The 27,988-nt window shown below is 29.8% G+C and overlaps 1 protein-coding gene and 1 long non-coding RNA gene across 2 annotated transcripts; one reads left to right on the top strand and one right to left on the bottom strand.

Annotated features, from left to right (window-relative positions):
• Nucleotides 1–29: 29 nt before the first annotated feature.
• Nucleotides 30–1,192, top strand: LOC133320890 (uncharacterized). Its single transcript, XR_009753991.1, has 2 exons — nt 30–160; nt 850–1,192. It is a non-coding gene; the product is annotated as an uncharacterized LOC133320890 (long non-coding RNA).
• On the bottom strand, nt 271–27,954 carry LOC116778452 (myosin-IIIb-like). Its single transcript, XM_061529993.1, has 21 exons — nt 27,782–27,954; nt 7,958–8,140; nt 7,199–7,354; nt 6,851–7,132; nt 6,468–6,770; nt 6,116–6,397; nt 5,786–5,974; nt 5,508–5,710; nt 5,233–5,413; nt 5,006–5,156; nt 4,645–4,855; nt 4,267–4,559; nt 3,872–4,161; nt 3,509–3,783; nt 3,148–3,313; nt 2,842–3,064; nt 2,627–2,761; nt 2,364–2,521; nt 2,079–2,257; nt 1,557–1,655; nt 271–1,153 (listed from the first exon to the last, which is right to left on the bottom strand). Exons 2-21 carry the CDS (start codon nt 8,120–8,122, stop codon nt 799–801), a joined length of 4,296 nt encoding a protein of 1,431 aa, XP_061385977.1. The 5' UTR covers nt 8,123–8,140; nt 27,782–27,954; the 3' UTR covers nt 271–798.
• Between the last annotated feature and the right edge of the window lie 34 nt (nt 27,955–27,988).

Raw genomic sequence — 27,988 nt, 5'->3', positions numbered from 1 at the left:
GCCGCGACACGTGGCGCCTCACGCCGCTTACCTCTCCTCGCCACCGTCCACACCGTACAACGTAAACGTAATATAGCGTGTTTACAATGTTGCGGGCATATTAAATGAACTTGTGTACGTATTTTGTTTTGCTTTGGTTACGAACTCCAATTATTAAAACGTAGGCACCAGCTTCATCTATTAACATGATTTAGTTAAATCAATCAAATGTTTTTGATTCTAATTTAAGGATTTTTTTTTTAAATTCGGGTAGTAATTCATTGAAACACATTTTGTTCAACAATTTATTTCATTTTCCCTCTTATAAATTAATCATTGGCACATTATCACAAAAATTGTCAATGATGCTGTGTGGTGAATTTAACAACAACAGATATTTCTTTCTTACAAACAAAAACAATACTTTCAGAAAAGGTAATTGTAGACTTAAAATTAATGATCCATTATAACGTTTTTAAAATGAAGTTAATTTTATGTTATATAAATCATAACCTAAATATCATTTAATGGAAAAACACACCATCATATGTTTATTATTTTTAATAACATTATAAATAAAATTTTATATGGGAACTTTGGTATTTGCTTAATTAAAATATATTGACGTTTCTAAGGTGGTATTAAGAATATATAAAATATACATTAATGTACTAAAAAGTGATACTGCCTATAGCAAGATTCTCATTATACTAAGTAAGTATTTTTAAATGACACAGTATTACATACATTTATTGTTACAATATACAATAAAAGGATAAAATGTAACATAATAGCAGAAATATAATAAAATTATGAGGATTAATTATAATAAACACCCATGCTTATTTGTGGACGTCTTTTGTTATACAGCTCTTTAGAACTGTTACTGTCTTGGGAGCTGTCTGACATCCAAGGACTACGACCTGATGAAGCACGTACTTTACGCTTCCTTAAGCTTTCAGTGGGACCAAGAGTTGGCCGCAGTAGCTGTTTGAATCTAAAAGGTCCATCAGTGTAATCTTCGTCTGAACTAAACACGGGTGTTGCGAGCATTTCTGGTGAATTTCGAAGTATTTTGCGCAGATCTGATTCCGGATCATTAGCTGAATTGTAAACAGGACGGGGTGGAGGTGTATTTTTTTGCGTTTGCTTCACAAGTTGATTAATTTTGTTACTGAAAACGAAATATTCCTAATAAATTATTGGTATTTTATTTAATATGTCATCAGTTCTATCAGTGAAATTAGTCTAATTCTAATAAATGATGAGACATTTAAAACATTACATTATCCAGATTATAGAAGGAAAAATAACTAGCTTTCTAATATTTGTAGCGTTACTAAGTATACGGTATCGTATCATATAATATGAATGATGAACAGAATTAAAAAGAGCAATTACGAATTACTTTTGCGAATGTGCAAATTTAGTGATTGAAAATGAATCGAAGAGCAAACACTCAATCAAAAATTGGAATCGTACCCATTATTATGCCCACTTTGTTAAGCATGCGAAGGTTTAGAAACAATTATATTTAAGGCCAATATGTCAAAACATGGCTGTCCATATTATCATACCTTACAAGACCGCTACATTGCCTATTGCAAGGCAAATTTGGCCAGTTTTTATTTGTTTGCAGGGGCTTGTCCTTACTGTCCCTCTCGTTATCGTTAGATCTGAAAAATATTACCATAAAAGTTAATAAAAATATAACCTTTGACACTTTTAAGCAACATATGGAATTTAAATATGCAAAACATCTAACAAATACCTAGCTAATATATTTTTTGCTTAGGTGTTATAAAACCCACTTTGAGCTTTTATTTATTTATTTGCACTACAACAAACCTTAAATTTTGATTATATATATCCTTCGTTTGAAAGATTTGATCCCACGGCATTGTATCACTTTCATAAAACTCCGGTGATGGACTATCAATCCAAGGCAAGCAAAAACAAATTATTTTTTACTTTTCTATAGAAAATAACATTGTGGCCTAATTTTTGTTCTCTTAGAAATATAAATAAATGTGGTACCATAATCACTTTTAATACGTTTCCTTCCTATTTTCATGACGATAAATAAGTAATAATCATACCTTGAAAGTCGACTTGCATCTCGTTCAACTTGCGTCCGCTGTTCTTTTATAATACCAGGGACAACACTAAATCCTGGAGGAGGATGATATTCTTCTGGAGGCTTCTGTACATCTCGAAGACGTATACCTGGCTTATTTCGGCGTAAATTTTTATGTACCTCTTGATTTTGGTTGTGAATCTGTAATATTCATAAAACATTATCAATAATTGTCATCAAGATATTAAAGAAATTGCCTTCAGAAATTTAGAATTAATTGATATAACGAAATTAAGGTTTAGTTTACCTGTTCAGCAAAGTTTTGCAATTGAGCTGCTCTCTCTTGCACAGAGAACTGCTGCATGATATGTTGCTGCGTTGGTGGAGCCGGTGCTGCGTGCTGTGGCGGTGGCGGTGCCTGGCGGTTTTTAGCCATACGACGACGTGTGTTGTAGCCACGGAAATCTGTTAATTTTAGATATTATATCATTTCTAAAAATAACTTTGCTACATTTTTGCAATTATATAGGAATAAATAAAATCTTTAATTTGAATATAAAACAATCTTACGACTTTGTATAACAACAGCAGCTTTGGAATCTATATTCTCTTTGTTGCTTGAATTTGTCTTCCCGTTATCTGATTCTTCGGTGTTTATTCTTCTTAATACTTTGGCCAACATACCTTTATTATTATTTGGAACACCTGTTGGACAAACACAAGCTGTGCAAATGGGTGGAATTTCCTAATTAAAATTAAACTATCTTTAATATTTAAAAATTTACCCGCATTTCGTTGCTTCCTTTGGTTTTCCTGCTCCTGTTGCCCTTTTTGGAATTCCCTTGCCAATTGTTTTTGTCTCTCTTTTAGCCTCTTTCTTGTAAGCCACCCGCGTACATGTCTTTGTAATGTAAGCACTGATATTGCCATCTGGGCCTTTAATCGTAAATAGTTACGTCGAGCTAACCAACCTCTAACACAGGCTTGTACCAATACTACTTTTCTTATCTGTAATATTAACATTATTCGAATGTATAACTAGATAGGTTGTATCTTATAACATAATATATTATGTATCGTAAATTTGTTACCTGTTCTTCATAAATTCTAGCAAGAACTTCAACGTGATAGTATTTGAGAAAAACCTTAGACTTTCCGAGTGCCCAACCGTCCATTTTAAGACGCAGTAAGAGCAGTCGACATGAATCTCTATTAGGCTTGAATTCTTCATCGTAACTATAGGCTAAAAATCCATACCTAAACAGAAATTATTGTGAGACATAAGATTTTCGCGAGGATTCATTAAAATAAAACTAATATTTTTCGGATTTACTACGCGAATTTTATTATAAAAAAAAAAATCGTTATTTTATTACCTTATTTGCGTTCAGAAATTATTGGTTATAAAATTGATTTAAACATGGAAAATAATCTCAAACTCCATGTGCATACCTTTTCAAGAATTCCTCAAATGTAAGCCGATGAGAAAATCCATTTTGTCTTATTCGAATCGTCTCTAATACTCCCGTGTACCTTAGTTGTTTAAGTATCTTAGCTGAATCAAAATGTTTAGGTGATCGAGAATCGTTTGGTTTAAGACACCTTATGAACTGCGGTGTCCCACTAACCATCTTTTGAAGTAATTCCATTAAAGAGAACCGAAAATATGTTGATACAGTTTGTTGAGCCCTTGACTGTGATGCAAGACCTCGACTGTTAAACCGATCCTAAAAATAAAAACAGATATATAACTTTGTCCTAAAGAAATTTAAAACTAGTTTAGTGTTCTTTAGAATCAAAATTAATAACAAATACCCTTATAATTCCAGTTGGACTCTCTAAACTTCTGGCCTCCATGTCCCCGTGGAATGAAGAAAAAAGATTACCGGTTTTTGTTATTGGACATTGGAATAAAAATCTTATGATATCGTATTGGCTCTGTCGCATTAACTGTACCACTTCTGGTGGTAAGAAATTTCTATTTTTCTCTAAGAACCCATCCGCTTGATACACAACACGGCCAGCAAAGTGATGAATGGCAAAGCACACGGCATTTGACTTTGGTCGAACGTAAAATTTGCTTTTAATGTTACGATGAAATTTTTCTAAAATAGAAAAATAAACGAGATAATAAAAGTAACATTCATCAATATTAACTAATAATATTATGAGAAATGAACTTTTAATATTTTTATGATTAAATAATTTACCAATTAAGCTTCTGTCTGTGGAACGTGGAAATCTGCTTTCTTCGTCAAGTAGAGCAAGTAAACCCATTGGTCTTGAAAGAAGCATATCCAAAACAGGCCTATTATCAGAAAATTCAACAAGATCAACTGGCACACCCTCAGCCATATATTCTTGCTGTTCCCATGTGAATATATGTTGGTTGAAATAATATTGTATTTGTTCATTTGCTATGTTTATGCATAGTTGTTCAAAAGAGTTTCTAGTGAAGTTTTCAAAGCCGAAAATATCAAGAATTCCAATCGATAACTGATCACTGCAATATTTAAACACATTAATGTAATTTTATGATTGCTTATATTCTGATTAATATATATATGTATGTGTATATATAAGCAAACCTCTGAGGTCTATTTTGAGAAAGAAGTGCATTTATTCTCTCAACGATTCGGTCGAAAGCTCTTGCGTAAATTCCCCTGGACGTGGCGTCTCTCGCAACTGCGGCTTCTGTGGGTGAATGGTAGCGAGCAATTGTTTCACCCTTTGTAACCACACTACTGCTAGTCAAGCATTCTCGAAGATCACTTGTTTCCACACCCAATAGACAAGAAGCTGAAATGATTATCAATTTATACAAGTAAGTTAAGGTAATATAATAGACATATGAAAAAACTGTTTAAAATCCAAGTCCAAATAAAAGTACAGTTGTTTCAGATTTTTAAAAAAATATATGTATAAAGTCCAATTTATCTATAATGATACCTCTATGCAAAGGTGCTGTATCTATGATTGTCGCTTTATTGTCAGAATTATGTTCGCCAGCAGTTTCCGCGAATTCTATGTCTCCGAGGTGCAAAATAGCCGCGAGCATTCTGTATATAATTTGTACTTCTTCATCTTGAAAACCAACCACCTGAAATTAAAAGTTATTGTCTTTGAAGCTTAAATACAAACATTAATCTTTAAATGGGAATTGAGATTTAAAATACCTTAAAAGCTTGATTCAACTGACGCCATCGATGTAAATTATGATCTCGATGAACAACAGATAAAGGTTGCAAATATCGATGTCTGGATTTTAATTGCTCATCCAGGTAGAATTTTCTCCAACGACCTTCGCTTTCTAATCCATCATACAGGTAATAAAAGACGTGGAAATTACTTTCTCCCCTGTAAAATAAATAAAATTATTCTTTGTTTACATTGAAAAACAATGTGAATTATTGACAGAGAGTTAAAAAACTGGTATAAAAATAAATCATACAATGCCTGATGAACAACTCTGGACTGTTCTAATAAATAAACAGATATGCGTGCTCCAGATATTCTGCCAACTCTCATTATGGCCAGGTCTAGATATTTTCCAAATCGCGAGCTGTTTGCGTTAATACCGGTGCGTGCATTACCGAAAGCTTCCATAATTGGATTAACTTGCAGAATTTTATCTTCTAAGTTACCATATTGAGTCTAAAAATTTATTATGTTATTAAAACTGTGATTCTTCTTATTCGTTTTATTAAATATTTAACAAAATATGCATACTTTTGACAAAAAGACTAGTTGTTTCAAAAGAAGATTGGCTGATTCAGTTTTCCCGGCGCCGCTTTCTCCAGATATAACAATGGCCTGATTTTGTTTTTGATGCATCAAGGCTTGGTGAGCAGCATCAGCTACAGCATAAATATGGGGAGAATTGTCGGACCGGCAGCGACCTTGATATAGTTGTTGCGTCTGTAAAAAAATATATTAATTGTAAATTGTATTAAATATAGATACCACAATTTTAATAAGTCACTATAAAACTTATTACAGGTAGCAGTGTCTTTTTCAGTGTTTATTTTATGTATATAGACGAATTTTACTGACATTTACCTTAGTGGTGTATATTCCTATATCAGTAAAGGGATTAACTGCAACCAATATATCTCCAATGTATGTATAAATTTGATTCTGTGAATATCGTTTTTGTAGTTGCTCGACAATTGCATCCTCTGTCAGAGTTTCGAGAGTAGCCAAGTCATCCGTGTACATTTTTTCTGGTTTGGCTTTTCTATGTGATTTAAGTTTTCCTCTCTTAGTTGTAGCCTCCGGAGCACGGCTTTTTCTACCATCAGCTCTTTGCCTTTTAATTTCAGCATGTAGTTCTTTACGAATCTATAAGAGTCATATTTTTTTTAATCAAAATTAATAAATTAAAATATAGTTACCAATTTACAATACTTACTTTATCCTCAAAGTTATTGACTGCTAATAATAATGGATGTTCTAAAAGCTCTCGAGCGAATGGTCTTTGGTTCATATCTTTGACTAAGCATTCAGATATAAAATCAGCTAACTGAGGTGAAAATATTTCAGGATGAGATAAAGTAGGTGGCGGGTTTCGTGGGATTTGAAATAATGCTCGCATTGGATGTAACCCTGATAGCGGTGGTTCTCCTTCTGCTAATTCAATAGCAGTTATACCTACTGACCAAACATCACATCGAGAATCATAGGATTGATCCAATTGCTGCTCACAAGCAATCACCTAGAAATTTAAAAATTAAGCAAGGTAATTTGGCATTCATAATATATTATCATAATTAATCGCCTATGAATAAAAACTACCTCTGGCGCCATCCAATAAGGAGTACCAACAGATGTGTTTCTTCTTGCCACTGTAGCTGCCAAATGTGATGATACTCCAAAATCGACAAGTTTTACCTCAGCATTTTCGGTTAAAAGTATGTTATGTCCTTTGACGTCACGGTGCATACATCGATGAGCATGAAGATGAGTCAAAGCTCGGACCGTTCCTCTAAGAACATATGCTAATTGTGGTTCTGTTAAACGACTACCCCTAGATCGCATTCCTGCACACAAATCGGTCACAGAACCCCCAGTACATAACTGTAATAAAAACTCCTTTATAAAAAAGTATTATTATAAAGTCTTAATCACCGAAATGATACCCACCTCCATGACAAACCATATTTGATCATCTTCAGAAGAGACTCCCCGCTTTAAGAAGAGACCGAAAAATTCTGGTATATTAGGGTGACTTGACAAATCTCTAAATACAAGAAATTCTTCTTCAATTTCTTCAATATTTTCAGCAATATTTTCTAAAATCTGTTTAAAAATATAAAAAAATTCTGTAAGGTTTAAAATAATATGATGTTATTTAAGTTATCATTTGTTATTTATAATTTAATATAATGTAAAAAGCAATAATACTGGCTTGGTAGATGCCCTTCGATGTAATTATTTTAATCGTGACTCTTAAATTGTTTGTTTTGGCCAATCTCTATAACGGTTTTGAATATGACTATAAAGGCTGCGTTCATGATGGCAAAATGTTAAGCAACCTTGACACTATTATAGACATTGAGATAACGTGGACGCAATGTATTTCAAACTATACGCTAACAATAATTTCCATTAAAACCGCTACTATCTTTTATCTCTGTCAACTTTACATGACTCAACTTTCAACTGTATTGTGTACGGTTATGGAGCTGCAAAACTGTTTATAAAACAATGTAACTTTATTCAATTATACATGACAGCGCATTGTCATGACAAATATTTATAAATCATACAAATTTTGATCGATTGTTCAACATCGTTCACGCAACGCCAGACATTGTTTTCTGCAATTAATATACTATAACAGCAATGTCCTTTTTTACAAGCTAACATGATTTAATATGTTCATGTATTGAGATTGTTTACCTTTATAGCCACTCGTTTGCCGGACTTTTTGTCTTTAGCGCAATATACTTCTCCATACGTTCCTTCACCTATCAGCTCTTGCAGTGTGAACCTGTCCCGAGGGTCAGCAGCCCGATCTAACTCTACGTGCTGCGAGAGACCCCGGTACGCCACGTCACTGCGCATGATTCACGTCTGCGACATCTGTAAATGATAAAAACAATATCTTAAGATTACACATACCAAAACATACAATTCATAAAAAATATTTGTCAATTCACTTTTTGTACTACGTAATGGGACACCTTGTTGGTAATTGGAAACGTTTTTGTGTGTAGATACATCGATTAGCGTTATATTGCGATTTATATTTTGACACTTCAATACAATACAAAATACTAAGACAGGTAAATTTTTGAGTTTAGATAAAACATCATGTTGCAGAGATTCATTTATTATGAAATAAACTTCTGATCAATTTATCAGATGGAGCATATTGGTAAAGCTTGTATTTAATAATTTACTGTCGTGATTTAAATCCTGTACACTTATGTTAAATTGCGATGATATCAACCTAATACCTTCGGTTAACCAAGTGTATTTAACCACAACTGAATAATGATACTCAAGCAGACGACGTTCACATACACTCTGATATTACTTAACTGTGGCGTTTGTTACATAAAATATGTGGATAAAAATATTATAATACGTTGAAATACATTATTAAAAACAGTTTTATAATCTTAAACAATGTAGACAAAAAGATTTATAGAAATGTGAAAGTATATTCTTTGTTTTATTTTTATTCACTAACTCTAGAAACAATATGTTCTAAGAATGGGTGGAATATAAAAAGATTTTCAAATCTAAAAATATACAAGACAAAATCTCACGAAATAATAATGTCTGTTAAACTAGGCTTGCATATAATATATAAAAATAATGTGGAACGCCAGACAAATCATAATATTACGGAAAAATGGAATAAGTGTCACGTTTATAAAGATGAAGATTTTCAAGCATTTCGGTTTTGCTTACACATACATAAAGCTACCACATTCACAGTTCTCCTCCCATTTGATACCACCGAATTTCAACGACTTTCCATCTTTTTCAAATGTTTCTGCAGAGATTTTCTTTAAAAAAACTTGCCAAATAGAAATATTCGCTGGATGAAGTTTTTGGTATGTAAGCAAAAAACTTTATCAATTAGTTTTTATAAAAGAAAACTGAAAATGTCTGTAACCTAATTTTCAAACAATGACGTAAGAACAAAGAATGAAAAGTTTTTGTTATGAAAATAAATAATTTTTCATACTAAACAAGATTCAGATCCTATCACATAATATTGTAAATTTGTAGCTGTATAAGAATATATGATCGTGGGTATTTTTTTACTCTCAAACTATAAATATTCAACTGCTTTCTATGACACTTCAATAACGTAGTTTTTTTAAGACTAGAATAGATGTAAAATGTAATGAAGTTATTCATAAAGCTAAGCGTATAAGTGTTGTTGTGGGAAACGACTAATACATAATATATATACAAGTTATTAAATGCAATAAATTTAACATATCACTGAGTCTCAAAGTGCACTTATGTTAGAAATATTTTAACATTTATGAAGATAAATTGCATTTACATTATCAAGTGCAAAATAAATATTTGCATACATTTTACTTTAATAATAAACAAAAACTGCTCTGTTCAATCACACGGTATTTCAATATATATAATATTCATGCAGTTTAAAAACTTTTGTTCATATACGGAAGTTTATTTATAATTTTATTTTATTATGAGAAACAGTAGAGCATAATAAAAATATTAACGAGGTGTCGACACATTATGCTTAGATTAGTTTAATCATGTTTACATTCTTGTTATGCAATGTGTTTCTAATTTATTTTATTACTTTTTAATTATCTCTTTACATAAATTAGGTGAAATTCATCAGATAAAACTATGATATTATTCAATTGATTGGTAAACAGTTATATAAAGGTGTTTAACTTTATATTGTTTCTTAACACGGTATTCAGCTTTTAAAACATATTGAGTTGATATTTGTTTGACGTCATGAATCATTTCCTCGACGTATGGTTTGCGTGTCAAGCTGTCATCATCACAAACGACACCTGATCTCCATATCCAAGTCTTTATAAGGAAAGCAAGCGTGACCACCATAAACTGAATGTGATGCACATCCATCTCTTTATAGATTTTATTTAAGCACCGTTCCATTAATATTAATAACAAACTTGTGTGCTGTCTTGTCGATTATTTTGTGACAAAAAGAAATTAAATAAGAACTGTAATACCTATATCAAATTGTACATTATTGTTTTCGTTTAAAATCTCTTCTATGAACATAAATTATAATTGATTATGCAGACAAACAAAGCGCTTAGCGAAGTTTACTAAATTTTAATTGTCAAATAGATTGCCTTTTAGTAATTAGATATTTATAATGAATTTTCCTAATAGCTTCTTTATCTTGCTATATGTTTTATCAATTAATTCAAACGCATCATCCTTTGGTAAATAATACTTCCTCGACTGGAAGAAATATAGTTAACAAAGATATAAGAAGTTTAGTTAGGAAAGGATTTCCTCTAATCAAATTGAATTGAATATACAATAGTTGAATTGGATTATTGAATTCAAATAAAAGGCCGAGTTTTTTATAAATCGTACAAAAAGACCTCAATACAGGATTAAAATTTTAGAATCGATTAATGAAGTAAAACGTCCATATTTACAAAAACATTACAATACAAAAATTTTGTTCTGTAAAATCGATCAACGTAAAAAAATATATCTTTTAAAGTTATTGAAAACTAAAAGTTTGAAATGATTTACAGCTAAATACATTCTGTAATATCGGAGCTATCGCAAAAACGGTTGCAAAATGTTAGCACAGTTAAATTGCTACATTCCAGAGACATGTACCTTGCACATTGCAGTCAGATTAATTTGGCTACACAAATTTATTTGACTACCGCACGTAAAAAGAAAACTAGTATTATTTTGGCATTTTCATTCTTTTATTAATCAATATTTTCAAATAATTCCCTGAACAAAATAAATTGTTTGTTGATTTAAATAATTAATTCAAATATTTCGCTGTGATTATTTAACGTGACATATAAAATTATTTCATTTTAATTAATTAAATATATGAAATTTTTATCGTAACACAGCATCTCACAATATTATGTATTTTATGTTGAGATCTGGCATAAATCTAACATCGAGTGCAAGTGAACGTGTATGTTCATGAGAATATATCTGGTGTGATCGTGATGTAATCGGTGCTTTATTGACAATTTTTTTAACACAAGTGTCAAATTTGTGTCAAATTTGTGTCAGCTTCGTTTGGTGCTATTTTGATGGCGTAACTTGTAACAGTAACATGGATTGTTACTTTTACGTATAAACATATTTACTTATCGCAAACACAGATGTAGGTGTGTTTAAATTTGACTTTGTGGCTCAATATTTTCTTTTCTATTATATAATTTCGTTATTTATTTAGTTCAGTACTACAACAAACGGATATCGTTATTCGCTGTCGCAATTACGTTTCAATAGCTTAGTAAAAGTTTATGATCGTTAACTTAAAAAGTGATAGTTTCAATGTTTTAAATATAAAAATCGTTGACGATACAAATATATTTCATTATTCATAAATTCTAAACCTTCATACAGTTTGTGTTTAAGTTTAAAATGCAATCCAATTCTTATGGTATTAATTACAACACTCGATATTTTCGATAAATTTGGCGTTTTATACAGCAAAAGCATTTATTAATTTGAAGGACTATTGTAACGACAACCGATAACAATAAATTACTTTTACATTGTTAAGATATTTTATTACTTTGGTTATTTAGTTTCAACTTAAAAGTACCGGCAAAAAAGTAAAAAAAATCCAGTTGTTTATCGAAGCGCTGGATGGCTGTTAACTCTGTCACATGAAAACAACTCGCAATTACTACACAATACAACGTAATGCTGGCATTTTTCAAGCGAAAAGACGTCTCGCTTTAAATGGACAAACGAATGAGACACTTTCACTGCTGTTTTAATCACACCTGCAGACTGTCAAGATTACCCCTTAACATGATATTCTAAACTTTAGCTAAATTACTGACTGACTGATATTATGGTTGTCTTCGTTCTTTAGTTTTAACCTATGAATACATTTTTTACATTTACAATCTAGTAATTGTAAAACGCAATATTGGAAGCTGATTTTAACTTTGGAACACAATATTAACGTCATTTACCTCATTAGAGTGTTTTTAATAGCCGATTAACCAAACAGGAAAAATACATTCCGTTGAGACTTCGTATACTAACTACATCCTCATAAAGTCGTAATTTTTTAAATAATATATATGTTACAATCCTAATATGTAACATAAATTACAATAACACTAATAAACCATTATACGTGGTATTATTATTTTTTAATTATTTTGATTATAATTATTAAAATAAATGCATAAAATTGATTCAGGAAATGATTAACTTTATACAGACACGAACACTGAATTCGCTTCCCGATATTAATAACAAATACGTGAACAAGTGTATCATATGAAGTCAATAAGAAATTAGTAACATAAAACTGTACTGTATACGAAGAGTTTCATTACGTGTTCTCGACCACGTTCTAACCTAGCTATTGTTCCCCACATAACACGTTCTCTGTATCTAGATCATACCTTCTAATTACGAAAACAATTAAATTGAAGGAACTCTGAATACCGTACAGAGATATCTATAGTAGCTTGTGGGGTCGAATTTCACGTTGTTTTATGTTAATCAAATACAATTCCCACGTCTAACTGCTCCTGTTACATTTCAGGTTAATGCGGTTGTACAATATATCATTAAATCAATATATACTTACGTAAGAAGACAATAAAACAGAAACAATAATAAAAATTGTATAATAAATTAATGAATCATATAAGTTTATTGATTGATCAATCTCTATTATAAATTAAGGTGAACACAATTACAATATCCATTATAAAGTGGTTAGTACTCTAAGGGTTGTATGGGTTGTTTAAATATAAAAAAAAAAATATTAAATATGAAAGGAATTCTTATCATTTACGTCAGTACTTATTTAAATGTTTTGAAATATATCTTGAATAAATCAGACTACCAGAAAACGCCTTGGTAGACGGACATAGTGACCTTATAGGGTTTCCGTTCTTACAGTTTCAGGTACTGAACCCTAAAAGCAGGTAATAAAGTAGCTCATATTCGGAACTGATATACCAGGAAACATTTAATATATGGAAAATTATTTTCTCTTGTCGTAAAATTTATGGGAGAAAACAAGTATTAATTATTCCTATTACAAATGACAGTAACTGTTGATTGATTGGTAGTTTGTAAAGTAAACATTAATAACTGTTTTTTATCAGTACATAAACAGGTTTATTTGGCTTGTCATGACTATAAGTACTTCTTAAAGAATATATAAATGCGTCAGAAAAAATACATCATATCAAATAAATTGCAGTGACTTTTCTAATCAAACAGTTATATATGTTAAACGAATAACCTATCTTTATATTTTAAAATGAATATAAATTTTGAGATACTGAAAATATACTTTTTTAAATACAAAAGTTTGTTTCTTTTAACTCAAAAACTCCTTAAGGTTTCTCTGTTTCAAGGAACATTTTAACGTGCACGCAGATATTGGAGCTAACACCTGGCCTGGGTATCTTATTACACGGAACATACAAATGCAAATTAAACGTTTAAATTATTTTCACTACAAACACCCTGTACCTTTAATACTTGTTCACTACATCACACTAACAAATCAACTGTTCAAACGTTTTACATTCATAATTCTATGTAATTTAATACTATTCAATACGAATATTTATGAGTGAAAACCTGAAAACTATTGGTTTCTAGTTTGGCGATAAAAATGTATTAAAGCTACTTTTATAGATTACCCAATGATAATTATTGTTAAATTTTTGTAATCCACTAAGAGCTAAAACCAATTATTTACGTAAAATAAAGAAAATAATTTCATTATATCTGTATCTAAATAAATTCTTTGTTTCTTAGACTAATTATTTTTTTGTTAGTTTTAATTACCATTAATATTTATCATATCGCATTAGCTTCTAAACAAGCTAAAATTAGTCCCCTGTCAATCAAGATACACGCAATAGATGTCACTCGCTCTTAACATTTGTAGACGAACAAAGAAAACTGTTTGAATTTTCTTTAACATAGTTCAATTATAATTAATGTACGTTAATACTACATTGTGATAACTTACAAACGTTAAATTTTACCAAAATCTCTGTACTTAAACTTTAAGATGTAATAAAACAATCTGCAATCATACACATTTTTTAAATAAACTAATGTTGCTAGTATTCTATAAAAAAAAAATTAAATTTGATGCAAAAGCTGGTTAGAGTGATAAAAAAAATAAACAAAAGAGTAAATTGTAGTGTCTAAATGAGAACAATTCGGAGGAATAGTGAGGTCAAATGTATATGTAATTTCATAAAATTCCCTGTTAAAATAACATTACCATTTTTAAATTGCGTGTTTCATATGAAGCCCTAAATGTCTGCAATCCCTTTAGCCTCGCTACCATAATGCCCGCTGAGGGTCAATGTTCGGTGCGTTCCTCAGCTGGTTTTACTACAACGTCTCAAAATAAACACACAGGAAACAGGACTTTTGCCACCCTTTATACAAGCACACTCTCAGCTTAATAAGGAAATATTTAAGTGTTTTTCAATGACCAATATGTTCATATGAATCCATACACTATAGTTTTAAAACGTTTTATATATTATATTATAGATTTTTAACGTAATAAAATTGTTAAAATATGATATAATAATAAATATATTTGATAAAACTATAAAAAAATCATTCTAAAGGTTAAAGTTTTAATTTTGTGCAAACACATCGTTTAAACGTTAAATGTCGTACTTTTCTTATAACTTGCAATAAGTAACCTTCAACGCACCGCTTGTATTAAAACTATAAGGTCAAATATACTTAACCATTCGCATAAAATATTAAGCTCCGGAATGCCAAATAAGAATGTGAATGTACTCTGAACAGATGTGAGTCATTGTTAAGGCTCTGCAAGGAGCTTTTATGACCTTCGTTTTTGTTGTAGTTGTACTCTTAACTTTTTCGTTGCACCTCCATATTTGAAACTAATACGTATTGCTCAACGGTCTTAAATATTAGAGTAGCCGTTATATAAATGTTTTAAATGAAACATGATAGCAATGTCCGTTATATTAAAGAATTGATATGACTTTTTGTTTAACATTATTCATGTCATTTTATAGCAATTTATAATGCTGAGAATTCTAAACTCTGAGTTTTCTAAAGAATCGAACTCATTTTTGCCAACTGTCGGAATAATACACAAGTAATAGATAGACCAAATATTTCTTTTCCAGATTATCTAATTGTAGTCCCAAGTTTATACAAACATGCAATTCTCAATCGTTTTATTCCTTGGGTTACAGTAATCGATAATAATTAACTGTGATTATTTTCCCCCAGGTTGGCCACTTATTAATAAAATGCTATCTTCCACACAAAGAAAAAGTAAAAATTATTTTGGTACAAAACCAAAAAAACCGTCAGAAAAAAAGTGAAAAATGTTTGTGTGCAAAAATAGGCAGTTGTTAAAATAAGAAATACATAAACCTTCACACAAATAAAAACAAAATGGCTCTACAAAATCAATGAAATTTCATTACCACGTAATTTATTTCATATTTTTCATGACGACATTTTCTAATGTTATATAAAAATCATCCATTCAATAGTATCATTACAAGGTATATCATTAGGTATACGGATAGTATATTATACGTGAAATCCGCTCAATCGGTTGAGCTATAGAGTGGAACTAACGACCGTACTATGGTCACGTAAAAATAGTTTTTCATCCTTCCGGCTTAACAAAACTAAGTAAACAGTGTCACATTAAATATCCATTATAAATAAAGATGGCGGTATATCAAGAAGTTATTTCACCCAAGATTTAAAGAGCATTTCAAGTTTAGTCAATTTTTTTTTATGTTTTAAATAACATTTAGTTTATTTATTGGCTTGCGTCAAAAATCAATACACATTAAATTTTTAGGCAACCTAATTTTTACGTTACATTCCTTTTGTTTACGTACGCAAATAAGTTAATTTTAACAGACGATTAAAAACATTAGTTAAAAGTGATATTCTTATATTTATATCTTATTGACATGAATAGATTACCGAATAAAAGCATTATTTTTAAATGTTGTATGTACAAGTGTTATAAAATACAAATCCCTGTTAAATGTCGTTACTGTGACACCGAGAAAGTGACACTTTCTCGTCACAATTAAGGGTAAATAATAGCTTCACTGTCTATGGTCTTTAAACACGACAATGATTTGTTTCGTGAGTTCTATAATCATGACTTGTAAAACGTATGTAGGTATTTGCTTAAGCAATTTCAGAGTGCCAAACGTTCTTTAATAAACATAGTCTAGCCGCGTTCTATTTTTAAGTTATCGATTAAACAAAGTAACAGCTGTCACATTAAAGTGCAGGTATATTTTTTGTATACGTCATTGTAAATATGCTTGAATGAAATACCTAGGTATATAAACATTAATCAATTTCTATACGGTCTATCTTATCACAATTCCGTTGTTAATCGATAATGCTTACGGTAAACGGTAGACGTATCAGCGTAGATGCAATAAAAACATAAACGTGCCTATTACATATATTATTTTCACACCAATAAATAACTGTTCATAAACTTTAATAACTACTGCACGAAGACGGTACATCTAACGGGTACGATTATGCATACGCAATGTTTATAAAATTTTGGAATAATATTTAATATAAAAATAATAAGTTGTTAATATTTCCCTATATAAAATTAAAAATATATGACTGGAATATATTTTTACCATCTTAATTATATGATTTGGAAGTAGTAACATGATGTACACAATGTCTTAAAATGTCAGTCATGTAACCAAATTGTGTAACTATTGCACTAAGCCATCAATATGATAGCCGTAAAAACGCATATTCATAAATTTGACATAAATATTAAGCAATTTGCATACTTTGTTGAAGACATAATACCATTAAAATTAGACATCGATAAAAAAAGGCATCAAGTTACGTGATGAAGGCAACCTGACTGTTGAAAAAAAATGTTGCTAACAATAATCGACTAGAATTCTATTCATAAAGTAAAAGTTGAAAGAGGCGAGTATTACATATTTAAAAGTTTCAAAGACTAGATAGACTTCATTTAGCTTATATTTTAAAATTAATCCTTATAATTATATAAAATAAATATTTTTGGACTCGATCAAAACACTACAACATTTTATCGAACTATACATACTACTTTTCTTACACTTCTTTGTCTTCCAATAAAGGATTGTGAGAGAATTAATACATCGAATAAAGACTCCTTTGAGATTAAGTACCTATAGCGACGGGTGCGGTCATTGGCATCATTTAATGTTATTTCCAAGATGGTTCACTGATCGAGTAAAGTTTTCAATTAACAACTGAAGTTGCATAAAAACACTACTTTTAAACGCATAATGTATTGATGCGTGATCTATTCATGGCTGAATTTACAATACAAAGCTCCTCAATTGAAGCGCAACACTATGGCATACAATTCGTATAATTTACTTCAAAAAAACCGCCATTCAATTAGAACGTACTCTAATGGGTGAGTCGCTATAACAGATCTATTTTACATTTCAAAAGCCCGGTCTGGGGCCATATAAATTTAAACACAAAAATGTTACGTAACATCGCTTTATATTTGAATAACAACGCATTTGCATATTCATGTTATTTTTATACAATGCTTAATCGTTATGCTTATACATAACGCCTATAAAATTAACAATCCTTATGATAACAAGATTTCGAGGTGTTGTCTGTGTTTTTGCATTTCCTCAATTAAATATTTAAGCATAGTTTGAGTTGTAAAAACATGAATATTATACGTAAATATCCTATTTTAGAAGATAGTGATTGGCTTTCGATTTAATTTAATTCCTTAACCTATATACAATATTGAATTCGGCCAATCAGCGCAAGTCTTATCCTATTAGAAACTCCAATAATCAGGCAACACTTGAAACAGATGACTAATTGCTATTTCTAGTAATCACGTGCAACACTAAAAGGTTTCTAAGCTACTTATTACATTTGTCGGTTTCCTATATTTCGTACGTCATTGCAATGCCACGGTCGCAAATAATCTTTGTCCGTCACCTTTAGAAACACGTGAGACGTGTTAGACCGTGTCACAAAGGCTTTTAACGAGATTATATTTCTACATGACATTGTAAGTCAAGTACAAATTCAATGTCAATTTGCACTTCTTATGGAGGATTTTGGAGCATCTTGATATTAGCTTTTATAAAAATTTAAATAACTAGATTTCTAAAAATGAAGTCAATAAAATAGATAGATGTAAAATTGCCCAACTGAGAGTTCTGTGCCAAAAAACGTATTAAATAACACCGTTTCATCATCGTATTAGTGTTTATAAATTATGAGATAAGTAATGAAAATACTGACACACCACATTAGTGCATGGGACAGAAATGAAATTTGTCTTTGATTGAAATATGCAAGTCGTAGTGAGTTTACTAATTGCATATACGTTTTTAATCACACAGGGATAATATTGTTGTTTGTAACTAAATACTTATTTTAAATTACATTTGTGCTACATGATATTGCTACTAGCCTTTCAAGGATTAGTACAAGAAGAAGTCCTTTACAGATTTTGAATCCTTTGCAAATGAACGAAAATATTCGAAATAAATTAAATATAAACGGTCTTGTCTATATATGGGGTTGATCAGATTGTTTGTTTTTTTCACTACTGCAATTTGTAGGAAACCTTGTCATGGTTTTTAATTTTATTTTTAAATTCCGTTCTCAATAATCTTGTTTCTTGTGATTGTTCTGGATGCTCACATATATAGACTAAGCACTATGCACGGATCACAAAATTAATCTATAAAGTTTCTATTTTTGCTCATTGATAAACGGAACCTCCATAAATTAAAAATTCAATCAATATAAAAACTACACAATAAATGGGTACAGTTTTATTATAATGAATTTTACCGGAATAATTGAAATATTTCATACAACAAACTTTTTAAATTCTAGTACACTTAAATTTAAATCGCTTTCAAATCCACAACTGTCAATTATTTATTTTAATCATCAATCCAAGCGAGTGTTGTCACTAACGAGGTGTGTTACGTCAGGAATGATTGGAAATTAGAATAATTGATATGAACAAAATATTTATTATGCTAATGTTCATACATAAATGCTGATGAATAATTTAACAGTTGGCTATCATCGACTCTTTAAATTTAGAACTTTTCTCGAGTTTTATAAATCTTGTTAAACCACTACTATTAATATTTAGTTTCACGAAGTCTCGTGTTACAGTCTATTTACTAACATTAATAATAAATTCATCAGTAACTAGATTAAAGAGAAGGACTTCTTTACAATAATTGCAAGGAGATTAGTTACTGTTTGCTTTGTCATTCTAATAAAAGTGTTAATTTTCTACGGGTATGCGTAAACTTAAAATACCTTCCCGGGTCTTTGTTACATAGAATAGTGTGGATATTTTACTTGCCCTTTTTATATACCGCCGCTAATTTGACAGTTTTAGTAGTAGTTGTAGTTTTTCCACATATGTAAGGACGACAATTCCTTATTGCAGATATTCAAAGTTGGATTTGTTGAAAGGAGACGGTAGACACTCAATAGAATAATATCAGATATGTATTTCGCTTAATAACCTTGTGTTGACGGAAAAATACCTACCTGCTAAATCAAGTATTATTCGCATCTCTTTATAATATTTTGTTGTTATGACTATTACCACTTACTTGTTGTTTATTAAATAAATATGGTAAAACAAAAAATCATCACGAAACAAATTAAATACACAACCAATTGCTTTTTAAATCGATATGCTTTATAAAACTCTTCTAGTTCCATTCTTTAACAAGAAAATTATTATTATTATTATTATTTTGATAGAATAATATTTGATTACGAAAGGACTACAGCTAACTGACGCTTTCGCCGAGTTGTTTATCCTATAGGGCGTTATTCCGCTTTCACTTATTTACTTTATACTATAACTGCAAATTTATTATCAAAACTGGTTAGACCATTACATTAGGGACCAATTTTAGTAACAGACAATCAATTCACGCAAATAACAATCCATACGAAACATTTAGAAGAAGTATAACTTAAAAGTAAAGAAGCTGTTTAGAATTTTGTAATTTTTGCTGTGTTAATACTGCACCCTTGACCACAGACATTGTTCCAAGTTTTTATCGGATAGAATTTTTGTTATGTTTAAGAAATATAGTAACTGTGTGATGCAAATTAGAATCACTTACAATGCATACTATTGTTAGTAGATAAATTCACACAGTCGCGAAGGGAAAATGCGGCAACGACAAATCGTAACTTGGTTGCAGGTACATAGGGGAAAGAGGGTCTACAGAACAATATGGTATAATCGAATACTATTGGTGCTCTCATCTACAAAAAGCTTCATTTTTTATTTAGCATTACACGAGAGACAAAAATCTTAATATTTTTGTAAAACCCTACTAACTATATAAATGCGAAATTTTAGAACGGTTTTTGTACGCAAGAATTACTTAACAAATTTTGATTCAACTATACAGTAAAGTACCTTAAACGTCAGAATAAGTTATAATATATTCCGGAATTTCGTGCAGATAATAACAAGTGAAACACTATATGTAGTCTCTAATTATTGGTTACTATACATCTTGTTTTAGCAGAATTCATACATTTCTATTTGACCACAATTTCGAAGTCCACGTGTATGAACTCCTAAGCGAAAATGGTATAAAGTAGCATTCAATCCAATTGTTTGTTATTAAATCATGGTAATATAAAAAAAAAAAAACCTTTTTATAATATCATTATTATCTGTACTATTATAAATTATTATACTTTACATTAAAAGTAAATTTAAGATTTAATTCAAAAACTTCAAATTAATTTAACATTACTTGCTGAAAAATATCTTAGTGGTGAAATAAAGAATATTTGTAAATCTCAGCATATTTGTAATGGATATATATGGCTGTTCAAATATAACATATTATTTTTAATAAGATGTCTTTGCATATATTACTTATTATATTTATTAATACCCCGGTCTCCTCTGCACATATTGTTCTTTTGTATTTAGTGCGTGTACGCCACTCAACCATAACATTACAAAACCCATAACTTTTTTTTTTTGGTAGCAACATATAAATGAGAAATAAGCTTTTTATATAACTACTTCTTTTTTATATTCACTATAAACATACTTAAAGCCTCGCTTTTCTCAACATATTTACACAAAATAGGAAGGGCCACCGCGACTGCCTGTATGTAATAATATTTAAAAATAATTATCAGTTTAGAAGACGAAGGTAAAATCAGTATCGAGTTTAATAAATCATTTATTGATTAAGTTCAGAGCAGAGCGTGATCTCACGGGTGTGACGGTGCAAGTGAAAATCAAGTCTCACAGACACTTGTCCCATCGATGCTTATAATACGATATTGGATACCTCTTGGAAATGTAAGATATTCCTTTATAAATTTCGTTATTTGTCAATATTTAAATCATCATAGAGTTTGATTATTATATATATGTATGTTTATAATAAAATGTTTTATTACAAAACCAATAAAACTACACTAAATTTAAGAGAAATATTGAGATATTAAAAGTTTTAAGCACTTGGATAAGAGAACACTATGAGTATTGACAATCTCGGAAACAGTTCAGTTGATAAATATGTGCTGTATCGATGTCAAGACAGTAATGGCTATAGGACTTCCAAGTCGCTTGAACTAGTTTCCAACAAAGAGGTTATAGGTCGCTTCCGTGAATTAGAAACCATGACGAGATGAAACGACGAATCGAAACATCGTTGTTTGGACCGTCTATTAATCGATCCATCCATCAAATGGCCATTGAGGTTGTTTCCATTTATTACGCAAATTGGACTTAAATTTTTATCACCGCGCCGTTGTTCACCTGTGTGTAATATCTATTCATTTTAGAATCCGTTAGAAGTAACAAAGAACATTATTAAAATACGTATGTATAATTTTTGTAAAAATGTTTAATATTGCAAAAAAACTTAATGTCTAAATGTATTATTTTCTAATATATTATAATAATATGAAAAAAAAAATGGAAGGATTACATATAAAATTATTTTAAAGAAAACACGGTAATCCATTTTTTTTTATCAGTAGATAAGAAGCAATGAAGTAATGGAAGGTCTAATCGCTATTAGCCTTGATTTTAGCCAAATAGCCTTTGTTCTCGTTGACGACTTTTTACTTAAGTAACCGTTATTATAAATGAACGGTACACTTTACAATAAAATAAACTACTATAATTGAAATACATTTCAATTTTAATTGCCGCTACTTATACTACAAAACATAAACTCCAAAGTTACGATTATTAACTATTCTTAATAGGCACACTCTAAACAAAATTTGTAACCTGTTTGAGTTTTCAGTGATTAAAATTTAAAAAAAATAATAATAAAAATACGACACGGTTCAAAATAATTAATAATTATTATGTCAAAACTTAACACTCAATAGGTAAATTAAAAAAACGAAAAAGTACGATTGTTATTTTGTTTAATATAATCTTTATTTTTATACCTACATATTTCTAGTTTGTTTACAATGTACACGAATAAACAACTTACACATTGTATTCGTCTTTATTTGCAAACGAAATTTTTCTTGTTAAGCGAGCAAAAATATTATCCCATCATAACAACTTTTAATTGTTTTACTTATTCCTGCACTCTCTGTTTGTAAATATTACCCTATCGATTAAATTTTACGATAAGAATCGATTTTTTGCAAACACTACAAATTTGCGAGGGTTTTTTTTAATGTCAATATGTAATGATTAAGTCTATACATAGGGTTTATGACCTTTAGATAATCGGAGAAGACTAAATATTTTGTATTTTTTAATAGTTTACTCATGGCTTTAGTGATCCTTCTTATCTCCTAAAACGATTGTTCTTTCCATTCCACGTACTTGGTAGTGGCTTGCAAAACCGCAAGACCTTTTGTCTGTCTAATTTGAGAACAAATATAGTAAGCCACTAAGCCACATACCACATGAGTTCATCTTATAATAACATTTGTTTTAAATGGAACATTTTTATCTGATATTTCCCTCTCTCCTTACATATAATATATATACATGATTATTTTTTAAAATATTAATTTCTTCATATTACTAAACATTAGTTGTTTTTGTGAATACGTTTTAGTTTTTAAAATATTTTAAATTTAATATGAATCTTGTGTCTTCTTCAAGAAAAATGCATTTTTTGTGTGTTTACAATTTGTGTTAAAATTATATTAATAGTCACCTGTTTTATGGAACTGAAAAAGAAAATTCTTCTTGTCTTCCTGTAACTGAGAACCATACCTTAAGAGTATACAAAAAAAACTCGTCTCTCCTGTTAAACCGCCTGCCTTCTGGATATATATGTGATTTGATTCATAATACATCAAAGTTACATGTCCGCCATTTTACATGTCCGCCTTATTCGATTTAAAAAGACGTCACTTATCCGACCTCGTAATATAATCTAACCTAAATGTCTGTGCATAATTTCATCTCGTTAGTTTGATAATACTAGATTTTAAAGAAGCTGAATATAAAATGATATGATAATGATATACGTAAAAACATATAAAAGTGTATTTTTATTATTATTAAATGATCTTTTTATCTAAATTTATCTTTTATATTTAAGTTTATGTAATGCAAAGTTGGATTTCTAGCTAATAGCTTTGAGCCATTATTTAATTTCATAATTTTATTTTTATTTATATTTTGTTGATTTTACGTATAGTTAGTTCATTTCGCATTCTATTTATACATTTTAAAAATAATTTATAAAATTATTAAATAATACCGTTAATGTATTTGTGACTTAAGTCAGTAGTAACTGTAACATAAATATAAAATATATTAATCACGTCTTAACGAAACTGTTGATGCTGGACTGACACAATGTAAATTTGTATTTTACATCTGTATAAATATTTGAAAGATATGTATTTTGTTTATAGTAACTACGAAACACAAATTTCTTAGATTTTCATTATTAATAAATGACCTGGAAATATTAAGTTTACTTTCTCCCATTCTTCTTATAGTGTTAGTAGATTTTATTTTTAAAAAGAACATTTTCATTAAAATGTCATGCAAACCAAAACGATTGGCTCGGTGTAGTGAAATCTTTGAGTTCATCAAATTTGGGTCGCTATCGTGCTATGGTAGGCGCGTCGGCCTCTCGCTCCGATTGACAACTGCCGTGACGTATCGGCTATGAGATGCCGTGACCAATTCGCAAATTAAAAACAACATCGCGAGAAATATGAAACAAATCGAAATGTTTTCTATAAAAATCTATTGAAGTTGTTAGATAATATTGTGTGCAATGACGCACAATTCTCTACCCATATCTGTTCAATGACAATTTTATATAATACCAATAAATAATACTAATCAATCGTCCATAAACATAATGACTGCAAAACAGTAAAAGAGTTGAGTTTATATTAAATATAAATTTTTATTATACACATTGAAAATGGAAACAAATATACTTTTGTTTACAAATAGAATGTATGTTGTGTTTACAAACAGGTATGTAAAGTTAATTAGGGCTGAGTGTTATTCCTAATTGCGGTTGTGACTGGTGTACCTTAAAAAACATTGCAAACGTTTAGTCTCGGCGCTGTGAACACAACGCATCGGTAATGTCGCACTGTGACAATTAGATTCGGAAGAGTCTAGTTCGTGTTACCGCAAACTTTAATGTGTTCCGCTGTGCTGATCTCCATTTGCTGTTGATTTAAAGATATTTCTTTTTATTAATAATTAATAAACACTCAACTATCTACATTTAATATCCACCACAAAGAAGTTTACGAATTAAGTAACGGTTAAAAATTTATCAAGTAATTTCATTTGAAGTGATTATAAACTCACCGGTTCTTAATCGTTTCGATAGCTCCCGTTATGGAACTATTTAAAATGTCACTCATAACAATAATGTGAATCTAGAAAATGGTGATGTGAGAAATCCTAACAATGTTCGTATAAAACATACCCTTTTGTAACTAGAATATGAAAAAAATACCGCTCGAATGAGAATAATAGTTTTGTTAAAAATATTATCAAAAAAATTAATTCATAAAATACAAAGTGCATGGCACATATGATGTTGGATTTGCTTTAGTATTTTAGATTTTGACTTTAATGAAAACAAAGAAAGTAAATTATACAAATAAGTAATAATGTTATTGGGGCCAGGAATCTGTAGGTTCAAAAATATTTGATTTGTAATCAGCACCAATTGAAGTGGTGTCTTAATGGTGGCCGAGTTAAAATACGCTAGAAAAGGCAATGATTATTAGCTTAATTTTAAAAAGTTCAACTTTATTATTATTATTATTATTATTATTATTATTTCAACACGGGAGTATAATTTATTGCTCTAAATCAGCATATCGGTAACAGAACGCGATTTAAACATAACCTTAATGTCAAAAAAAATCGTTTTTTTTTGCTAATTAATTCTAAACGAAATAATGTCTGTATATATTTCATAATCTTCATGATCCAAACATAATAAACAAAACTCAAACATTAAAATGTAAGTAAAAATATAATTTCCGTGTTGCTCCAATTAAAATATGAGGTAGCCAATTGAGAAAATAAGTGTCTATAAATGTGGCTACACTTAAATTTCCTATAAGAATTGTATAAAGCTTTCCATACAAACAAATGATTTTCCATAGAATATTAAAATTAACTAAGGTGAGGTCGCAGGAAAAGTGTTGTGCGATTAAGTACTTTTCTATACGACTAAAAGTGAGTTTTTTGGCGTGTTCATTCTTCCACAATTGTTTATCTCAGCCGATCTTCATATTACTTATAGTCAATTAAGAAATATAATAAGCGCAATGAATAGACCATTATCACTGATAGGCAATGTTTTTAATAGTGTGGACAAAAAATTAAACAGTTGATAATCATACAAAAAAAAAATTATAGCATTCGTAATAAACATGCATAGCTAATAACAGTGCGATGTCGATGCACTTCAATGCAATATCTTAACGGCAATTACTATACGCAAGTGAATTACGTGCTGTAAACGGGAATAAATATATCATGCAAGGTCAATTTTACTTAGAAGTACGTATATGTAATCATTTATCTACTTTACAGTACTAACTTCAAACAATACCGTGTGAGATCATTAAATTAAAAAAAAACATATTCTTTTAAATGTTTATGGAAATTGTGTCGATGTATAATATTTTAACTAAATATATTAACTATACCATACTTGCTTTAAGTTCTATTCATTAATTATTCTGTTTATAAATAAATAAGCTACTATCTTTATCTTCTTAAGGTAATTTAATAATGAATACTCGGTTTTTTTTTTCATATCACAACAATAAAACAACATCGAACAGACGTTACTGAAAAAATACATTAGAAAGCGCTTGCAAAAATTATTTGGAACACAAACATACTTTTTAGGTACATTATACAATTATATGAAATGGATATATAAATTGACTATTTATAACTATACTAGACATCTCGATCAGAAAGTTGAATTTACTTAGATTTGATAGTTTTTAAATTTATATTAAAGTTTTTGAAGAATGAGACACCACACGAACGTAAGCAAAAATTCAATTTAATGTTTAGAAATTGGAAGCTTGTGTTGTTAATAGGAAAATAACTTTAATGACCTATAATAATAATTAAATTCCATTTTGGACGAGCGCTGACTTCTGTATTTAATTGTTGAACATAAAATGAAAATGCATTTCGAATTAACGTTTTAGTTAGTTACTTAATGGTTTTTTTTTTCAAACTTAATGCGGCCAACAACTCACAGGCCTCATTCATATGATCATATTTTTCATGTCCTACTATATAATGAAGTTGTCAAAACCAACTTAAACCATTCGTAATCGCATCCAAATGAAATAAAGTTATATATAGATAGGTAGGTTTATTTAAAATTGTGCTCAAAAACAATTAATTAATAAAAAACGGTATGCTTTTCAACTATCAAGTAACTAAAACTAAATCTAACCCTTATAAATAAAAATTCATAAAATAAAATTTAAATTGTTAATAGACTTGGGAATGTTATAACTGTTGATATTTTGACTATCATGAAAATAATATTCATATAAAAATTGACAATGATATACTTTTTAAATCTATTTGCAATAACACAGACATTTTTTTTTCGAAGCCATAGATTAAAAAGGCTGGCTGTATAATTTTAGATTATATATCAATAACAATTTAGCTTGACAACAACCTTGACTTTTCAACCTTTAACAATACCCTAATTTAATACAAAGATACATCAAATATCAAATATCAAATGTTAAATTCTTCCTCCTGACTATTGACCTATACACCGCCAATAAAACCTGATATCTCATAATAACAATAACAATTTTAATACTTTCTCAAAAAGTAAATTAAATTTAAGCACTTATAAAACCGGCAGATTAATTGTTATAAAGGAGATACAAAAATTTTATATAAACAAAAGAACATGAAAAACGTGAAACACTCACCGACAAATTAAAGAACAGCAATTAATATACCAACAGTTTGTATTGATAATTATTGATAAGCACTTTGAAATAAACACAATCACAGTTGAAGACCCCGTATTTACGAATCCGGCATGTTGAGCTGCGGACTACGAGACCGTTCGTCAGAGCGATCACAGACATGTGAAATCAGCTGTGGCTGCGGCTAACGGAGCGACGCACGCCCCC

Source organism: Danaus plexippus, chromosome 6, assembly GCF_018135715.1.
Source record: "Danaus plexippus chromosome 6, MEX_DaPlex, whole genome shotgun sequence".
NCBI classification, from domain to species: domain Eukaryota; kingdom Metazoa; phylum Arthropoda; class Insecta; order Lepidoptera; family Nymphalidae; genus Danaus; species Danaus plexippus.
Note: the sequence above shows the minus strand (reverse complement) of the source record. Positions and strands in the feature narration are given on the sequence as shown.